Source organism: Salmo trutta, chromosome 16, assembly GCF_901001165.1.
Source record: "Salmo trutta chromosome 16, fSalTru1.1, whole genome shotgun sequence".
Lineage (NCBI taxonomy): Eukaryota > Metazoa > Chordata > Actinopteri > Salmoniformes > Salmonidae > Salmo > Salmo trutta.
This window is the reverse complement of record NC_042972.1, coordinates 18,074,382-18,093,079: the sequence shown is the minus strand read 5'-3', so window position 1 is coordinate 18,093,079 and position 18,698 is coordinate 18,074,382. Positions and strand designations below refer to the sequence as shown.

Here is an 18,698-nt window from a genome sequence, read left to right as displayed (position 1 = left end):
AGCTACGTTTGACTACATACAGACCGTTAGTGGAATTCCCACGAAAGAGTAAAGGTTAATGTGATTGGATGTTAATTATTTGACTCGGCTACCTGTATTTGACATTGTCTTGTTATTTCGCTGAACACTAGATGGTTTAATTTTATTTTTGGCAGGGAAATGAGGCTACTCAGGCAAGAAAAAAACTCACCCAAATGTATAGCCCCGTTGGAAAATAAAAATGGACTGTTTGAAAATGTGAAGATTTATTTTTATTTTTTAAATGTTAGAGCTGCAATCTGACTTTGTTGCCGTACAGAAAGCCCTGGTTGGTTTAGAAGTTGTACTTAATGCGGGCAAGACTAAATACATGTTGTTCTGTAATTCTTGCAAAAATGTTTCTGATGGACTACATATTTATTCATTGGATGGTTCTCCCATCGATTGGGTTCCCGCCAATAAATATCTTGGCATTTGGATTGACAAAGATTTTATGTAAAAAATAAAATACAGCTGAGCTAGTTAATAAGCTAAGAATTAAAGTGGGGATTTTAAAAGAGATCTTGTCTGTCCCTAAATAGCAGGAAGCAAAATTCCTAATAGTTCTTGACTATAGTGACACCATTTATCAGATTGCAGCAGCCTTAAACCTTTAGAATCCATCTGCCATAGCGCCCTTCACTTTATCACAGGTAACAATTTTAATACTCAACACTGCATCCTGTATTAAAAGGTTGGCTGGTCCTCATTAAAGTCCCGTAGATCACTTCATTATTCCCTTTTTGTTTACAGAGCTCTACTACACACGCTTCCGACTTACCTAACTTCTCTGTTAAGATATAAAAGATACCAAACCCGTTCACAAGGTTGGTTAACTCTTGAGGTTCCTCGGGTCTCCACTGAACTAGGTAAATCCGTTTTAAAGCACCTCATTTCTGGAACCAACTAAAAAATACATGTTCTGGTACCACTCTGACCATTTAAAATATAGATTGGGGACCTTCTGATTGAGGAATGTAATTGTTTTCGTTGAATATTTATGTTGTGGTGTATTTTAATTGTTTTTATATTGTATTTGATTTTACATTTTGTATAAGAAATTGTGTAGGCAAGGCTCCCTTGTGAAAGAGACCCTGGTCTCAATGGTGACTCCCTGCTTAAATAAAGTAAAAACAAAACAGGTTCCAGTATGTCTTTGTTGTTCTCCTAGGTGCACAGCTGGTTTTACAGGCTTGGTGATCTTACACAACAAATCTTTAAAGGTGTGTCTGAAAGCGTGAGTGTGTTTGATGATGGGTGGATAAGACAAGTCTGGAATGTGTGTTTGTGTGTCTCAGTGTCTATCTATGTATGTTTGAATATGTAAGCTGTAAGAGTAGTGAGGCCACATTTTGATGCAACTGGTGGCAGAAGTTGGATTTGCAATAGCAACAGGTGCCTCCAGGTTCTAAAATGGTTACTCTGGCTGCATTTAGACAGGCATCCAATTCTGATCTTTCTTTCACTAATTGGTCTTTTGACCAATTAGATCAGCTATGAAAAAGATCTGATGTGAAATTATCTGATGTTATTGGTCAAAAGATCAATTATTGGAGAAAAAAACCCAATTGTGTATTAAACACTGGATGAATGACAGGGGGCGCTGTATTGAAGCCACCACAGTGATCTTGGCACTCCTCAATTGTAAAAAATATTTTGGAAGCTATAGAAATGCATTTATTAATGTCTACATTCGTTTTTTACAATTTAAACAAAAATATTAGACACCTTAATGCACACTTTTAAATTATATTATGTGAGCTAAAGTATTTTTGTTGTTGAGAGTACTAATGTTACTGTCCCCACGACAAGAACAAAAATACAGGTACATTTATCTTTGATACATTTCATTTAAATACTGTACAATTCCATTCATTCCTCTCAATGGCCAATGCATACTATTCAGAGTTTATATACGTCATTGGTCTAAACCCAGCCTATGTGTTTACATACTGTATCTATTGCCTGAACAATGCACTGAAGATATAATTCACTGCTTGGTTCGTTCAATATCATATTACAGGTACGATAGAGTTCTTTCACAATCTCAGTCATCTGGTCTTACTCCGTTTCTTACACTCAGTGTCCTGAGGTATATGGTGCAATGGGAGTGGCGTAGGTTCAAGGTACCTATTGACTAAGGTGCCTCGTGGTCAGTATTAGAACTGCTCCTAGTAGTTTAATACTGAGACTACACCTAGCGAGTAGTTTAATACTGAGACTACACCCAGCTAGTAGTTTAATATGGAGACTACACCTAGTAGTTCACTTCTGAGGGACGAAGATTACCCAAAGATTACCCACAGGAACATAATGGATTAGGTATATTTCTCTGCGATAAAATGGAGTGAGGGGATTGTTCTGTGCACTCTCAGCAGTTTATAATTACACCACAATCTTGTCTTGCGTTCTGTTTTTGGCATGAGGGAAAGATAATAGATACTAGAACGGATGGCTTCACGTGTAATACCTGCATGCAAGGCCAGTGGATATTTACATTTATGTCTAACTACAGTCCACTCAAAGCACATTGCATTGTATGCGGATGTGTAAGGTGAAAAGGTTCTCTATCTTAACCAGGACTAATCATTGTAGGCAGATGTGTTAGTTAGGTCAAACAGTTCTCTATCTTAACCAAGACTAATCATTGCTGGACTATGGACCATACGAACTATTCACATTTTGTGAATTGGCGTCACATTGAGGACTCACATCAAATTAAAAGTTGTTTGCTTAAAAACTTCTTTGGGCTAGGGGGCAGTATTTTCACATCCGGATAAAAAACGTACCCGATTTAATCTGGTTACGACTCCTGCCCAGTAACTAGAATATGCATATAATTATTGGCTTTGGATAGAAAACACCCTAAAGTTTCTAAAACTGTTTGAATGGTGTCTGTGAGTATAACAGAACTCCTATGGCAGGCAAAAACCTGAGAAGATTTCATGCAGGAAGTGGCCTGTCTGACAAGGTGTTGTTGTTCTTGCTTCTGTTTATTGAAGAGTCAGGATCTTAGCTGTAACGTGACATTTCCTACGGCTCCAATAGGCTCTCAGAGCCCGGGAAAAACCTGAACGATGACGAGGCAGCCTCAGGCTGAAACACATTATCGCCTTTTCCAAGTGGCCCATCAGAGGACAATGGAATTAGGCGCATGCCCGATTCGACCCCGTGCAGTATTTTCCTTCGGCTGTTTAGCTAATTGCAGATTCCCGGTCGGAATATTATCGCTTTTTTACGAGAATAATGGCATAAAAATTGATTTTAAACAGCGGTTGACATGCTTCGAAGTACGGTAATGAAATATTTAGAAATCTTTTGTCACGAAATGCGCCGTGCGCATGACCGTTATTTACCATTGGGATAGTGTCTAGAACGCACGAACAAAACGTCGCTGTTGGAACATAACTATGGATTATTTTGGACCAAACCTACATTTGTTATTGAAGTAGAAGTCCTGGGAGTGCATTCTGACGAAGAACAGGAAAGGTAAGACCATTTTTCTTATAGTAAATGTGATTTTGGTGAAGGCTAAACTTGCCGGGTGTCTAAATAGCTAGCCCTGTGATGCCGGGCTATCTACTCAGAATATTGCAAAATGTGCTTTCACCGAAAAGCTATTTTAAAATCGGACATATCGAGTGCATAGAGGAGTAATGTATCTATAATTCTTAAAATAATTGTTATGCTTTTTGTGAACGTTTATCGTGAGTAATTTAGTAAATTGTTAGTAAATTCCCCGGAGGTTTGCGGGGGGTATGCTAGTTCTGAACGTCACATGCTAATGTAAAAAGCTGGTTTTTGATATAAATATGAACTTGATTGAACAAAACATGCATGCATTGTATAACATAATGTCCTAGGTGTGTCATCTGATGAAGATCATCAAAGGTTAGTGCTGCATTTAGCTGTCTTCTGGGTTTTTGTGACATTATATGCTAGCTTGAAAAATGGGTGTCTGATTATTTCTGGCTGGGTACTCTGCTGACATAATCTAATGTTTTGCTTTCGTTGTAAAGCCTTTTTGAAATCGGACAGTGTGGTTAGATTAACGAGAGTCTTGTCTTTAAATAGCTGTAAAATAGTCATATGTTTGAGAAATTGAAGTAATAGCATTTCAAAGGTTTTGAAAATCGCGCCACAGGATTCAACTGGCTGTTACGTAGGTGGGACGAATTCGTCCCGCCTGTCCTAGAGAGGTTTTAAGACAAGTGAGTCGAATGAAGGCAGGTAAAGGTAACACCCATACCTCCAGTCCTCACAGAGCTATTTGTCGCAGATCTTTGCACACCCAAGAACTAAGCATAGCTACTGAGAAACTGCAATAGAAGCTATGTGACTTCTTTGTTTTGATTCTCCTCCATGGGATTTCAGTGCTAGTCTCCCGACAGTGGAATGCTATCCTCTTCCAGGAGCCTCTAACCATTGGTGGTTATGATAACACAGTCTAGAAAGTCAAAGTTGAACTTGGCCACACTTTGATAGAAAAAATGCCCCTGCCTCCTCCTCCACGTAATGAGCTTGTCCTGTTGTTTGCACAACTTATCTCTTGTTGCTCAGTGATTGTGTGAGTTGTATTCCATGTGGAAGAGGGTGTGTGTGTTTCCTCTGTGGATAAGGCTGTTTGCTGTATAGGTTTATGTGTGAATTTATGGTTTTATGGGTTTCTTTCCTGTCAGTGCATTTTAGCACAGTGTGTGTATGCATTATGCACATTTGTGTGTTTGGGTGTGTTCATGTATGTGCATTTTTATTTATTGGTGTATGTGTGTGCTCACACATGTCGGTCTTCTCTGAGAAGGTACTCAGATGTGGCCGGTCGTCAGGCGGCTTCACTCCTCTATTTGAGTCTTTCCCTTTATAGCTCAGGCTCTACTGAATGCAGACCTGGGTTCAAATACTATCTGTCATCTTTTAAATACTTTTGAGCGTTTACTTTTGTCTACCTGAGTGCCAGATGGGCAGGGTTTGCAGTCTTTGACTTTTTTTCATTGGTTCTTTAACCTCTTGAGGCTATGTGGGACGTTAGCGTGCCCCCCGCAATGCAAGCTAAAAAAAAAGGATAGAAAAATGATTTGAACCCAGGTCTTACTTACTGCTATGTGTGCCTTCCCTTTACCCCTGCTCTGCTCCCTGTCCCTCCCCTTTTCTCCCTGTTCCCTCCCCTTCCCCTTACCCCTGCTCTGCTCCCTGTCTCTCCCCTTTTCTCCCTGTTCCCTCCCCTTCCCTTTACCCCTGCTCTGCTCCCTGTCCCTCCCCTTTTCTCCCTGTTCCCTCCCCTTCCCTTTACCCCTGCTCTGCTCCCTGTCCCTCCCCTTTTCTCCCTGTTCCCTCCCCTTCCCTTTACCCCTGCTCTGCTCCCTGTCCCTCCCCTTTCCTCCCTGTTCCCTCCCCTTCCCCTTACCCTTACCCCTGCTCTGGTCCCTGCCCCTTCTCCCTGTTCCCTCCCCTTCCCCTTACCCCTGCTCTGCTCCCTGTCCCTGCCCCTTCTCCCTGTTCCCTCCCCTTCCCCTTACCCCTGCTCTGGTCCCTGCCCCTTCTCCCTGTTCCCTCCCCTTCCCCTTACCCCTGCTCTGCTCCCTGTCCCTGCCCCTTCTCCCTGTTCCCTCCCCTTCCCTGATCAAGGCTGGGAACCATGCTGCAGCTCACAGAGTAGGTACAGAGTAGGAACAGAGTCAGACACATACACTCACACAGACAGACGGTGAACATGGGCCAGTTACTCAGCTCGATCCGAGCTCCTCAGGACAATCAGGCCTTACAGGATGTGGCCGTGGAACAACAGGTGAGCTTTCATAATGCAACTCTGCTCATAGGTTAGAGAGGAGTGTGTGTGTGTGTGTGTGTGTGTGTACAAGTTGGAGCGAGTGTGTTTTATGCATAAAGAAAGTTTGCGTCTGTGAAAATGTGTCCATGGATGCATGTGTGTCTGTATTGTTTTGTATTTATTTATTTTATTATTTTTTTCCCAGACGCTCTTATCCAGAGCAACTTACAGTAGTGAATGCATACATTTCATTTCATATATTATTTTTTTTCTGCGCTGGACCCCGTGGGAATTGAACCCACAACCCTGGCATTGCAAACACCATGCTCTACCAACTGAGCTACAGGGAATATTTAGTAGCTGGCTTATAAGGGAAGACAAGTCCGAAAAAAAGGTTTTGCTGGCATTAATCTAAGTCAGAAGTCTTTCTCTGGGGTGTGTTCATTATGCCGATTCTGTTGCAAAACGCAAAGTGTGTCGCTTCCAGTTATGTCAATGCGTCAGTCTCTGTAGTTTATTCATTTGCCAAGTTGTGTGTGTGTGTGTGTGTGTGTGTGTGTGTGTGTGTGTGTGTGTGTGTGTGTGTGTGTGTGTGTGTGTGTGTGTGTGTTGGTTAGGGTATGATACAATCAACCAATCAAATATATTTATAAAACTATTTTTACCATCATTATTATTATTACCTGGTCATACACTATACCTGGTCATACACTATTACCTGGACATACACTATTACCTGGACATACATTATTACCTGGACATACATTATTACCTGGACATACACTATTACATGGACATACACTATTACCTGGACATACACTATTACCTGGACATACATTATTACCTGGACATACACTATTACCTGGACATACATTATTACCTGGACATACATTATTACCTGGACATACACTATTACCTGGACATACATTATTACCTGGACATACATTATTACCTGGACATACACTATTACCAGGACATACACTATTACCAGGACATACACTATTACCTGGACATACACTATTACCTGGACATACATTATTACCTGGACATACACTATTACCTGGACATACACTATTACCTGGACATGCATTATTACCTGGACATACACTATTACCTGGACATACATTATTACCTGGACATACATTATTATTGGGGTGGCAGGTAGCCTAGTGGTTAGGGCATTGGACTAGTAACCAGAAGGTTGCTAGATCGAATCCCCAAGGTAAAAATCTGTTGTTCTGCCCCTGAACAAGGCAGTTAACCCACTGTTCCTAGGCTGTCATTGCAAATAAGAATGTGTTCTTAACTGACTTGCCTAGTTAAATAAAGGTCAAATATAAATAAATGACCTGGTTATGCATTACCTTGTGACTTAAGGGCCAGTATGAGCACCTAATGTTATATTCCTTAATGTTTGTTTATTTGTCATGGTGCAACATTGAATAGGTGTTTATGTAAGTACCTGACAATAGACACATTAACCAATAGAAATACATTGAATATATTTCTGCAGTGGGAAGTGGAAACATAACCAACCCTGTTACATGTGTATAATTCTAATAGTGGAATATGTTCAGGCATGTTTTTGATAATAGTTCCCATGTTTTTTTTAGTTACAGTTGCTTATGAGTTGGGTATGTTTGTATTTGTGCATGTGCATGTGTTCTGGTAGTATTTGTATTTCATACCCATCAGTTTTGCGTTATAAATTTGCCCTTGTGACCGAGTAGGCTGCAGTCTTATATCTCTGTTTCTTGTGTTTTGGGGGGTATTCTTGGCTCTGCTTTGGGCTAGTTGGGGTACTTTCCCAGACTTCTGTTGTCAACATACTGACTGTGCACTCTGCCATTCAGGCTCAGAATAATCTGCTGCTTTCATCACACACACAGGAAACAGCCACAGGGGAAACGTATCTGTGATACACATACACATACCCAATACATTTCCTAATCACACATTCAGCATGTAACTATATAACTTTAAGCTGTACAGAACATACTTTTCACAATATATGCTGTATGTATTTAAATCTGTTGCGTCTCTAACATCGAATATATCATAATATATCGACACAGTATTGTTTACATGGATCTCAAGTCATGTTATACAATGAATATAGGAACATATTCACACCAAAAATGTAAAGGCCTATTATAGATCCAGTTAAGTAAAGGTCCATTTTGTGGCAATGTGTGGATGTGTCTGTAGTATTGACCAGAGCTCTAATGTGTGGAATGTGTACATTATATTGACCAGAGTTCTAATGTGTGGATGTGTCTGTTGTGTTGACCAGAGCTGTAAAGACGGGAGGGATCTGTATTCCAGCATGTGGAAATATATGTGATATCCTGAGGTGTGTGTGCGTGTGTTTTTGTATTTCCCTTTGAATACATTCAGTACTATGTGTTTCTGTGTGCATCAGAAAGATAGTCCAGCCATTAGATTTCTCGTTCCACTGTCAGTTTGGCTTGAGCCTGACTGATGATCCAATAATGACATGCTCAGTGGCTCTCTCATGCTCTGGTTGCATAAAAGCACCTCTGGGAGGGTTTCCAAGCCTTTGGGCTTACCTGAGAATGTGCTGTTTACCAGGGCGTTGAACAACATGGCATTTGACTATTCACTTGCTCGTTTGTTCTCCTGTCTATTTCAATCTATTATGGTTGAGGCAAACCCTGGCTCTGTCCCAATACTCTAAGATAACTTCCTTTCCTTGCTTCCTTTTGCATCCTTCCCTTGTTCCTTTCCTTTATTGCCACTGATAGGTGATCTTGGCAAAGGGACAGCTCTATTTGCTGGTACCAGATATATTTTAGTTTAACAGGAATGAACAGGCAATGTCCTGAGTAATCACACAAATCACACACCCTGTAAAGTGTTGAGGTAATGCAGGTTGGCATTTATTGAAATGACTCATGTACTGGAGGCAGCTCTGTGGAGTGGTCACTAGCTAGCCACAAAGTCATCAAATCTGATTTTAAACTTAACCACACTGCTAACCCTGAATTCAATTAAGACAGCCACACAGCCAGCGAGAGAGAGAGCGAGAGAGAGACACAGACAGACAGACAGACAGACAGACAGACAGACAGACAGACAGACAGACAGACAGACAGACAGACAGACAGACAGACGTGGCCCTCTTTGGGTATAGCGAGTACCATCCCCCTCTCTCTCACCCCCTCTCTCTTCCCCCTACACCCAGGTTCTGTTATCTCAGGTTGTAAATTCCTAGAGGAGACTCTCTCCTCATAGTCAGACAGTATAGAGCGAGAGAGTTTCACAGTAGAACAAAGGAACTTCTTCTACATCACAGAACTTGAGAACTGAACAATATCCATGTTTTGGAGAATGTGTAAACGGTCGGTGGAGAAGCCAGCTACGACCGGTCCGTTTTGTTTCATGTTTGTGACCTTATGAAAGACAATACAGCCACATTACCATAACTCTGTTTATACAGGAGCCTCCGTTATGAGGTTTGCATCTAATTCTTGTATAAAATTAATGAGTAAAGATGAAACTATTTGTGAAATGATGTAATGTGATGTTAAACCTTTAATGTGAGAGAATTGTATTCCCTTCAAAGTTTAACTAAGTCATTGGCCCCGCCCCCGTGAGCACAGACATGATCTGACGTCATGGAACAGCCCTTTCTTACTGTTCCGAATGTTCAGGGGCAGAACAACAGATTTGTACCTTGTCAGCTCAGGGATTCAATCTAGCAACCTTTCAGTTACTGGCCCAACGCTCTAACCACTAGGCGACCTGCCGCCCCAACACACATTTGTGTGTTTACATGTGTGTATTCTGTGTTATTATTCAATACAAAATATAAAAAAGTATACTTATGTGTACTTATGTGTTTGAAAGTATTTGTGTCCATTGTGAAATTGGGATTCTTTGTGTGTATTTAGGGTGGCACTACCTGACAGGCAACATACTTATTGTTATTTATGGTGTTGCACGTACATGAGCCACATATAGTGGCCTGACTGGCTGTACTCTGTACTGTAGGAGAGGGCTATAGGACAGCTTGTATCTATTGTTGAACAAGGCTGGTCTCCTGAACAGGTTGAGTAACTTCCAGTTTTCTCTATGAGAAGAATGCTCATCCCTTTATTCCCAATGAAACACACATTTTGACCTGTAGAGATACATATATTAGATATATTATACATATATGTTGTATTTTATTCTGTGTTTTGTTGTATTTTATTCTGTTTTGTTGTATTTTATTCTGTGTTTAGACCCTCATTGACTGTACTTTGTTCCGGTCCATGATTGTTACGCTGGGGTATAACGTTGCTGAGTTCACACTGTTTGTGTCACAGTTGTCGTCGGTGAAATAGGACCAAGGCGCAGCGGAAGTATGGATACTCATATTTTTTTTAATGTTCAAACGAAAGGAGTAGAGCATCCACTTGAAACAAACAAAACAACAAACAATACTCACAACAGCGTGGCAGGCTCACACAAAACGCAGCAGTGCACACAACAATTCCCCACAAACCCAAAAGGCAAAGTAGGCCACTTATGTGTGACTCCCAATCAGCCACAACCCTCTACAGCTGTGCCTGATTGGAAGTCACACGGCCAAAATTAATGAACCAACAAAACACACAGACTCTGCTGCCACGTCCTGACCCAACTACACCCTCTACTGGTCAGGACGTGACAGTACCCCCCCCTTAAAAGGTGCTAACCCCGGAAGCACCTTTAAAACAAAAACAAAAACAACAAAACAAAATTTCCCCTCTACTAAAGGGAGGGAAGGGAGGGTGGCTGCCGTCAACGACGGCACTGTGCTACACCCCCGCTCCCCAACCCACCTATATCAGGAGGTGGCTCCGGTTCTGGCCTTTTCCGGCAGTCGGGCCACTCTGGCAGTTCGGGGCAGTCTGGCCAGTCTGGCAGCTCGGGGCAGTCTGGCAACTCGGGGCAGTCTGGGCAGTCTGGCAACTCGGGACAGTCTGGGCAGTCTGGCAACTCGGGACAGTCTGGGCAGTCTGGCCACTCGGGACAGTCTGGGCAGTCTGGCCACTCGGGACAGTCTGGGCAGTCTGGCCACTCGGGACAGTCTGGGCAGTCTGGCCACTCGGGGCAGTCTGGCCACTCGGGACAGTCTGGGCAGTCTGGCCACTCGGGACAGTCTGGGCAGTCTGGCCACTCGGGACAGTCTGGGCAGTCTGGCCACTCGGGAAAGTCTGGGCAGTCTGGCCACTCGGGACAGTCTGGGCAGTCTGGCCACTCGGGACAGTCTGGGCAGTCTGGCCACTCGGGACAGTCTGGGCAGTCTGGCCACTCGGGACAGTCTGGGCAGTCTGGCCACTCGGGACAGTCTGGGCAGTCTGGCCACTCGGGACAGTCTGGGCAGTCTGGCCACTCGGGACAGTCTGGGCAGTCTGGCCACTCCGGCAGTTCAGGGCAGTCTGGCCACTCCGGCAGTTCAGGGCAGTCTGGCCACTCCGGCAGTTCAGGGCAGTCTGGTCACTCCGGCAGTTCAGGGCAGTCTGGCCACTCCGGCAGTTCAGGGCAGTCTGGCCACTCCGGCAGTTCAGGGCAGTCTGGACACTCCGGCAGTTCAGGGCAGTCTGGCCACTCCGGCAGTTCAGGGCAGTCTGGCCACTCCGGCAGTTCAGGGCAGTCTGGCCACTCCGGCAGTTCAGCGCAGTCTGGCCACTCCGGCAGTTCAGCGCAGTCTGGCCTCTCTGGCGACTGTTGACTGGCGGGCAGCTCTGACGACTGTTGACTGGCGGGCAGCTCTGACGACTGTTGACTGGCGGGCAGCTCTGTCGACTGTTGACTGGCGGGCCGCACTGACGACTGTTGACTGACGAGGCTGGGTTCACGCACTTGAAGCCTGGTGCGTGGTGCTGGTACTGGGCGTACCCGATTGTGACCATGCACCTCCATGCTAGTGCGGGGAGCTGGCCTGGGGCTCCATTCTTGCCCCGCAACACTCCCCTTGTGCCCCCCCCCTAAAAAATTATTGGGGGGTGCCTCTCGGTCTCCCTTACCTCGCCAGCCTTCCTCCGCTGCTTGGTCGTGTGTTGGTGGGGATTTCTGTCACAGTTGTCGTCGGTGAAATAGGACCAAGGCGCAGCGGAAGTATGGATACTCATATTTGTTTAATGTTCAAACGAAAGGAGTAGAGCATCCACTTGAAACAAACAAAACAACAATCAATACTCACAACAGCGTGGCATGCTCACACAAAACGCAGCAGTGCACACAACAATTCCCCACAAACCCAAAAGGCAAAGTAGGCCACTTATGTGTGACTCCCAATCAGCCACAACCCTCTAAAGCTGTGCCTGATTGGAAGTCACACGGCCAAAATTAATGAACCAACAAAACACACAGACTCTGCTGCCACGTCCTGACCCAACTACACCCTCTACTGGTCAGGACGTGACAGTTTGCCTAGTGTCTCCCTAGAAACAAAACCTTATCAAATAAGAAACCTCTCTCGCCAACCATTGTGATGTCCAGTTTGTTAGTGTGTTAGGATAATATGCAGGTTAGAGAAGAGTTTATTTTGACATTCTAACAAAAAACTCTTAGAAACAATGGAAGCATATTACCACTGCCATGTTGTGAGCCTTGCTGTTAGAATACAACTAACCAGCAACTTTTTGTTTCTCCCTTGACTGCAACAGCCTGCTTTTGACTGCTGTCAATGCTTTAAGAAAGCGCCCAAAGGTTACCAAGAGTTACCGAGTGAGTCGTTCCCACCCGAGTTGTTCCACCCCAGTGTAAGCATGCCACGCCTACACACATGCACGCATGCACACACACTAGTGGAAACGCACAGGCTGTGTACAACGCTAGAGTCAGTAGGGAAGATAAAGATGGAGGCGATTTTTCCCCAGATCCCTCAACACAAATAAAACACAAATAAATGCTAAGGGCGGCGACTACATAACAAGTAGAGAGTTCAGTGGTTCGTTCGGTTTTCCTTTTAAGGACGTTTTTTTTAGAGCCAATCCGGTTGGAGGAGCTTTCAGATCCAGGACAAACGTCTGGGGAACACTGTATAGATATTACATTATTACATGATGTTATTACATAAAACAAGTGAAAGGCATGGCAACAGCAAACAACTCACCAGGGTGTGAGCTTTACTTGGGTGGAACCTTTCATCAGCTCCCCTGTCTGTAGCTGCGTCATCATAAAACCTCCCAGAGCAACGTGGACCACCCAAAACAAGTTCTGCCTGATCTGTCCATTTTCATCTAGCCCTTTCTATCTTCCATGTTTCATTGTCAACAAACGTTGGCTGAGAACATTTAATGTATTGTACTTTAGATTATATCTTTAAGTGAAAATGCCCGAGAAGCTGGTGTTTGGAGGATATATTGGTCAGATGGAACAGAGTAAATAGGCATTTTAACACCATAGATTTTTTTAGCTGGTGGAAACTTGTGGAATAGACTCTGTCTGGAATGTGGTTTTAACCAATCAGCATTTAGGATTAGACCCACCTGTTGTATAATTGTCATTAAAACACCTTCACAGATACAAAGTAACAATCACAAATTAAGCTTGAAGGGATAAGGTGCATTGAAGGGGTGTCACACTACAATGGTTCTGAGGATTTCCCCTTAGAATTAAATAGAATTTGTTCACTTTAAAACACACTGATATCTGTAGTTTACAATAACTTCCACTAATTTTGCCCAGGTGCCATACTGTGTCTGGACACTAGGGGGAGCCCCCCTGCTAGACAGGCTCTACTCAGTTTTACACTTTTACATATAGTGGTTCCTCATCTTAGAAAATACATTGTTTAAGAAGTTGCCTTCTATCTGAGGAGTCAAGCAAACAAGTTTTGCAATGTGGAAGTATTAAACAGTTTATTAATCAATTAAATCAAAGCTCATATGACATGGTAGTGTGTAAACATGTTGTTCCACACTCTTACATAAGGCTTGGCTAATATCCCATCGCAGCATTTTCCTGTGTGTTTTCATAGTAGCTACAACAAGGTCTTTGACAATTGTTTTGCATAGAGAGACAGCGTGGTTGTGCTTGTGTTTGGGTCTCCATTATTTTCTATAATTTCCTCTCTCTCATCCCCCCTCCAGTCCCCTTGCTCTCTTTCCCCTTCCTCCCTCTTTTCCTTAGCATACGCTTAGCTCTGCTCTTTCTCTCTCCCCCAACCATTGCTCCTCTGTAAAAAGGGTGCAGTTTGTGCTAGAGGCTGCATGCGACGCTCCCTCTCTCTCTTTCACTTCCTCTTTCTCTCTCATTTTGCCTCGTTCTTTATATCTTTCTGTCTGTATTTATATGCCTCTCTTTTCTCCCTCATCATGTTCTCTCACTTTCTCCCACTTTTCTCGCTCTCACTGTTTTTTAGTCACTGCAGTTCAGATTCCTAAGCAGTGAGTGTATCAGACACACCCTACTGCTGCCAGACAGACAGACCTTGCAGCAAACCACCTCCACCCAGACTGCTTTGGCTACACCCATCTCTCGATTACCTTCACTCCACATAGGATTTGGTCCTCTGTAGCTTAGTTGGTAGAGCATGGCCTGGCAACACCAGGGTCGTTGGTTCAGTTCCTGCTTAGGCAACCTATATGAAATATGTATGCATGTAAGACTGCTTTGGATAAAAGTGTCAGCTAAAGAGCATATCATATTTTATTACTTGTAGGACTACAGGTCAAAAAAGTATTCACTACTTTATCATCATGGGCAATTCCACAGTAACGGTTCAGATTTTTCACTTTAAAATGTATACCAAACAAAAAACATTGATTTCAAAGTTTAACAAAAGCATACAACTCTACACACAATGACTACTTTTAACAATACACAGAACATTTTACAAAAGCACATTTACTGGAAGACGTGTTTAGGTGCAAAGTTTGGAAACAGAATTTAGTTCAAATCTCCCTCAGTTTTTTGTGTCCACGTTTTCCAAAAACTTAAATATCTGCTCCGAACTAAGATTTAACGATGTCTGCAGATAGAATGGTGTCAGCTATGACATGACAAATGGACTTTGAAAAAAAATATTGGTCATTGAACTACAGTAAGTGAATTGGATTTACACCCGGTAACATAATTGCTGTAACGAAATTACATCATGGGTCCTTGATCTGTACTACGCAGAAATGCATAATTATGCATATGAATGTCATTCTCTTCATGGTGATGTATCCTAAATAGGTACACAAAGGTGTAAATATGCAATATCCTACTTTGTGCATATTTCTGTATTATTCTAAACACTGGCTATTATTTTAATGAGCTCTGTTCCAAACAAGACCAAATTTGGTTGGTCCGGACCAGACCAAATCGGAACAAAGTTTCATACGTTTGGATATCAAAGTACAGCACAGCACATAACAGTAAAGTAGATTAGATTTCAGTACAGTAGATTACAGTAGAGTATAGTAGAGTTCAGTAAAGTACAATACAGTAAAGTAGAGCATAGTTCAGTACAATACAGTACCTTATAGTGTACTCAACTCGTGTGCTCTACTGTGTACAATACTCTACTTTTCTTTACTGTACTCTGCTGTCCAAACTTGTTAACCCAACTGGTGTGATTACTATGATTTCCCATTGTAGCCAATTCAATTGCAGAAATTCCGTTACCTATTTTTGAAAAAAATTGGTAACGAATCTTGAGTTTTAATCAGTTAAATTCATAAACAAAATTGATATCAGTAAAAACACTAATGAATTGCTAGGTTTACCTTTACTTGTTACTACTTTGAACTTTCCTTATCCTCCCTCATGAGGGAGAGACATTAGAACATATCTGTAAGATGTGGGTTTTTGGTAATGGAATTTCAAGGCACAAGACAATGTTTCACTTACAGAAGGCAAAAACATTTATCAAAACTAAATATAAGTGTTGATATTAGTTGGCAGGGGTCTTTCAACATTATTGTTTTTTGATGTATTTCTAAAACCTTTTAAGACTTTTTTTCTGATAACCCTCCCACCCAACCCCCTCCCTTTTAAATCTGACCCAAAATCAAAGCCTTTGCGGTTCCTTATTTTTAGGATGGAAAATGGTTGATATATATATATATATATATGCCTTAATTATAAATAAATAAATAGTCTCTTAGCTCTCATTTGACACCCAATTTGACATGCTCCCATGAACTTCACGTTGCTGCTCATGGGACCTTTTACCTGGAAGTGACCTCATTACTTGTTTCTACATGTAGGCTGTTGTATCTGTGTTTTTGTGCTGCCGCGCCTACCGCCATATACGCACACACACCCGGTCAGAAGACCCAGCCCAAACTTTCCCTTTCAAATGGAAACTGACAGGCCTTGCTTGTTTTTCCTGGCTATCCTTGTGAAAGGAGGGCAGTGTCCTCTTTCGACCAATCAGGTCCAGGCTGCGTCACTTCCTTGTTGGAAAAGGGGGTGGGGATTGAACATTGTTGACCTGTCGGGTTTATCCTAGTTGGAGGAGCAGAATTTTTTTTATTATTTTTTTTAGTCTGTGTTTTGTGTGTCAGTCGTATACTTCATCCAAAGTGAATCTAAATTAACCTGGCCTCGGGACAGTTTGGGATTACCCAGATAAATACAGGATACACTCAAATCTATGGTATGTACCTAAACACAGTTTTTCAGTGTATGTGTTGTGGTTTTCTCTCCCTATCGATTTAGTTTGAGGGTTTGTGATATCACCGAAGTGGCAGACACTTCTGATGAGTGACGTTCTGGTTTATCTTTCATGAGCAGACATATCCACCACATATGTTACTTAAATTACTCAGACGAGACCATGGGGCTTCTGATCTGTACATGTCCTTTACATGTTATCGAAGAAACTTGGCAAAGAGCTCAATACAGCTGGACGTGACCTAGGGGGATATACAGAGATGTAAATGCATTGCTTGGAGGCAAATTGCGTAGTCATTCAATTAAACTCTAGCAGACTTGCTGTCATCAGAGTGCTACTGAAGGTGTAGATATTGTGATCTATTAGTGAGATTTTATTTACACATTTACACTAAAAAACATTCTCAACATCACAGATTCTAGAAATTCAGACAGGGCAGAGACACCTGGAGCCTTTGAAACTAAGAGCGAGCATAATTGTATTTATGCACACAAATGCAGACTGAGTCAATTACCTTATTGCTGATGTGACATTTTGAAGTACTAGACAATCCATTGTGAAAAATAATATTAATATTAATTATGCTTATGACAACAGGAAGTAGGGTGGTTATAATCTGTGAAACGTTCTAACCGGAATCTGTTCCAAAAACTTCGTAAATAACAAGGTTGCTAACAAACAACGCATACATAGTTGTTTTTCGGCAGAATAAGATACCGGGTGGGCAATTTTGTTAAGTTTTTCACTCACCACGTTTATTCCGAAAAATGTCTGTCCTCACTCTGGTAGCCTATGGACAAACATTAAGAATTAGCAACGTGGTGAGTTTCCAAGGAAGTATGCTGTGTTTGACAGAGTCAAATATTACTGAATGACATCTTTGCAAGACAAAGCATGCGTCCAGGCAGTCATAGGCCATGTCATAAGCTCTCTCATGTTGAATGTATGTGACTATAGGAGTGCATTCTAGCCATTGATGTCTATTTTCCAATTTACTCCACTATTTACATTAACGTAGCTATAACACCAACCAAATTAGTATATGACACAACTAGACATCATTGTCCCTAAATAGTTTAGCTAGGTCAGTACTTTGTAGCCTACCTGATTAGCCAACTCCTTTGAAATCACTGTAGCAGCTAGCCATGTTGAGATTAGGGTCAATTTCAAAGTAATTACATACATTGTGCCCAGGTTAGCCAACTGCTTTGGGATTAGTGAAAATGTAACCTTTATTTAACTAGGAAAGTCAGTTAAGAACAAATTCTTATTTACAATGACATCCTACCTCGGACAACGCTGGGCCAATTGTGTGCCACCCTATGGGACTCCCAATCATGGCCGGATGTGATACAGCCTGGATTTGTACCAGGGACTGTAGTGGCGCTTCTTGCACTGAGACGCAGTGCCTTAGACCGCTGCGCCACTCGGGAGCCCAGCTAGCCGTATTGCTAAACCCAACCCTTTTCACGTGTCGTTCTGTTGGGTGGGGCCCAGTATTAGTAATCAGTTTCATAGCTCAGCTCAGTAGAGCAAAGACAACCTCTTTCAACCCTATTGTTGAATAAGCTCCTATTAAACTCCTAGTAGGAACAAGCCCAACAAATCAGCCGGGCTAGACAATCTGGACCCTCTCTTTCAAAAATGATCTGCTGAAATGTTTGCAACCCCTATTACTAGCCTGTTCAACTTCTCTTTCGTATCGTCTGAGATTCCCAAAGATTGGAAAGCTGCCGCGGTTATCTCCCTCTTCAAAGGGTGTGACACTCTAGACCCAAAACTGCTACAGACCTATATCTATCCTACCCTGCCTTTCTAAGGTCTTCGAAAGCCAAGTTAACAAACAGATTACCGACCATTTCGAATCCCACCATACCTTCTCCGCTATGCAATCTGGTTTCAGAGCTGGTCATGGGTGCACCTCACGCTCAAGGTCCTAAACGATATCATAACCGCCATTGCTAAGAGACATTACTGTGCAGCCGTATTCATCGACCTGGCCAAGGCTTTTGACTCTGTCAATCACCACATTCTTATTGGCAGACTCGACAGCCTTGGTTTCTCAAATGATTGCCTCGCCTGGTTTACCAACTACTTCTCTGATAGAGTTCAGTGTGTCAAATCGGAGGGTCTGTTGTCCGGACCTCTGGCATTCTCTATGGGGGTGCCACAGGGTTCAATTCTTGGGCCGACTCTCTTCTCTGTATACATCAATGATGTTGCTCTTGCTGCTGGTGATTCTTTGATCCACCTCTACGCAGACGACACCATTCTATATACTTCTGGCCCCTCTTTGGACACTGATTTGTT

General features: G+C 42.6%; 1 protein-coding gene across 37 annotated transcripts in view; it reads left to right on the top strand.

The window, feature by feature from the left end:
* Positions 1–18,698, top strand: part of cast (calpastatin) — an 82,351-nt gene that overhangs the window by 9,806 nt on the left and 53,847 nt on the right. For 22 of the 37 annotated variants that reach the window (XM_029693221.1, XM_029693250.1, XM_029693239.1 and 19 more), the window contains exons 1-2: positions 5,664–5,803; positions 12,445–12,540. The exons of 5 other annotated variants lie outside the window; for them this stretch is intronic. In XM_029693221.1, the coding sequence (XP_029549081.1) occupies positions 5,729–5,803; positions 12,445–12,540 (171 nt within the window). In that variant the 5' untranslated portion in view covers positions 5,664–5,728. Of the gene's footprint in view, positions 1–5,663; positions 5,804–12,444; positions 12,541–16,274; positions 16,371–18,698 lie in introns of those variants that run through there. 10 more of the 37 variants (XM_029693228.1, XM_029693233.1, XM_029693249.1 and 7 more) reach the window with 4 other exon arrangements.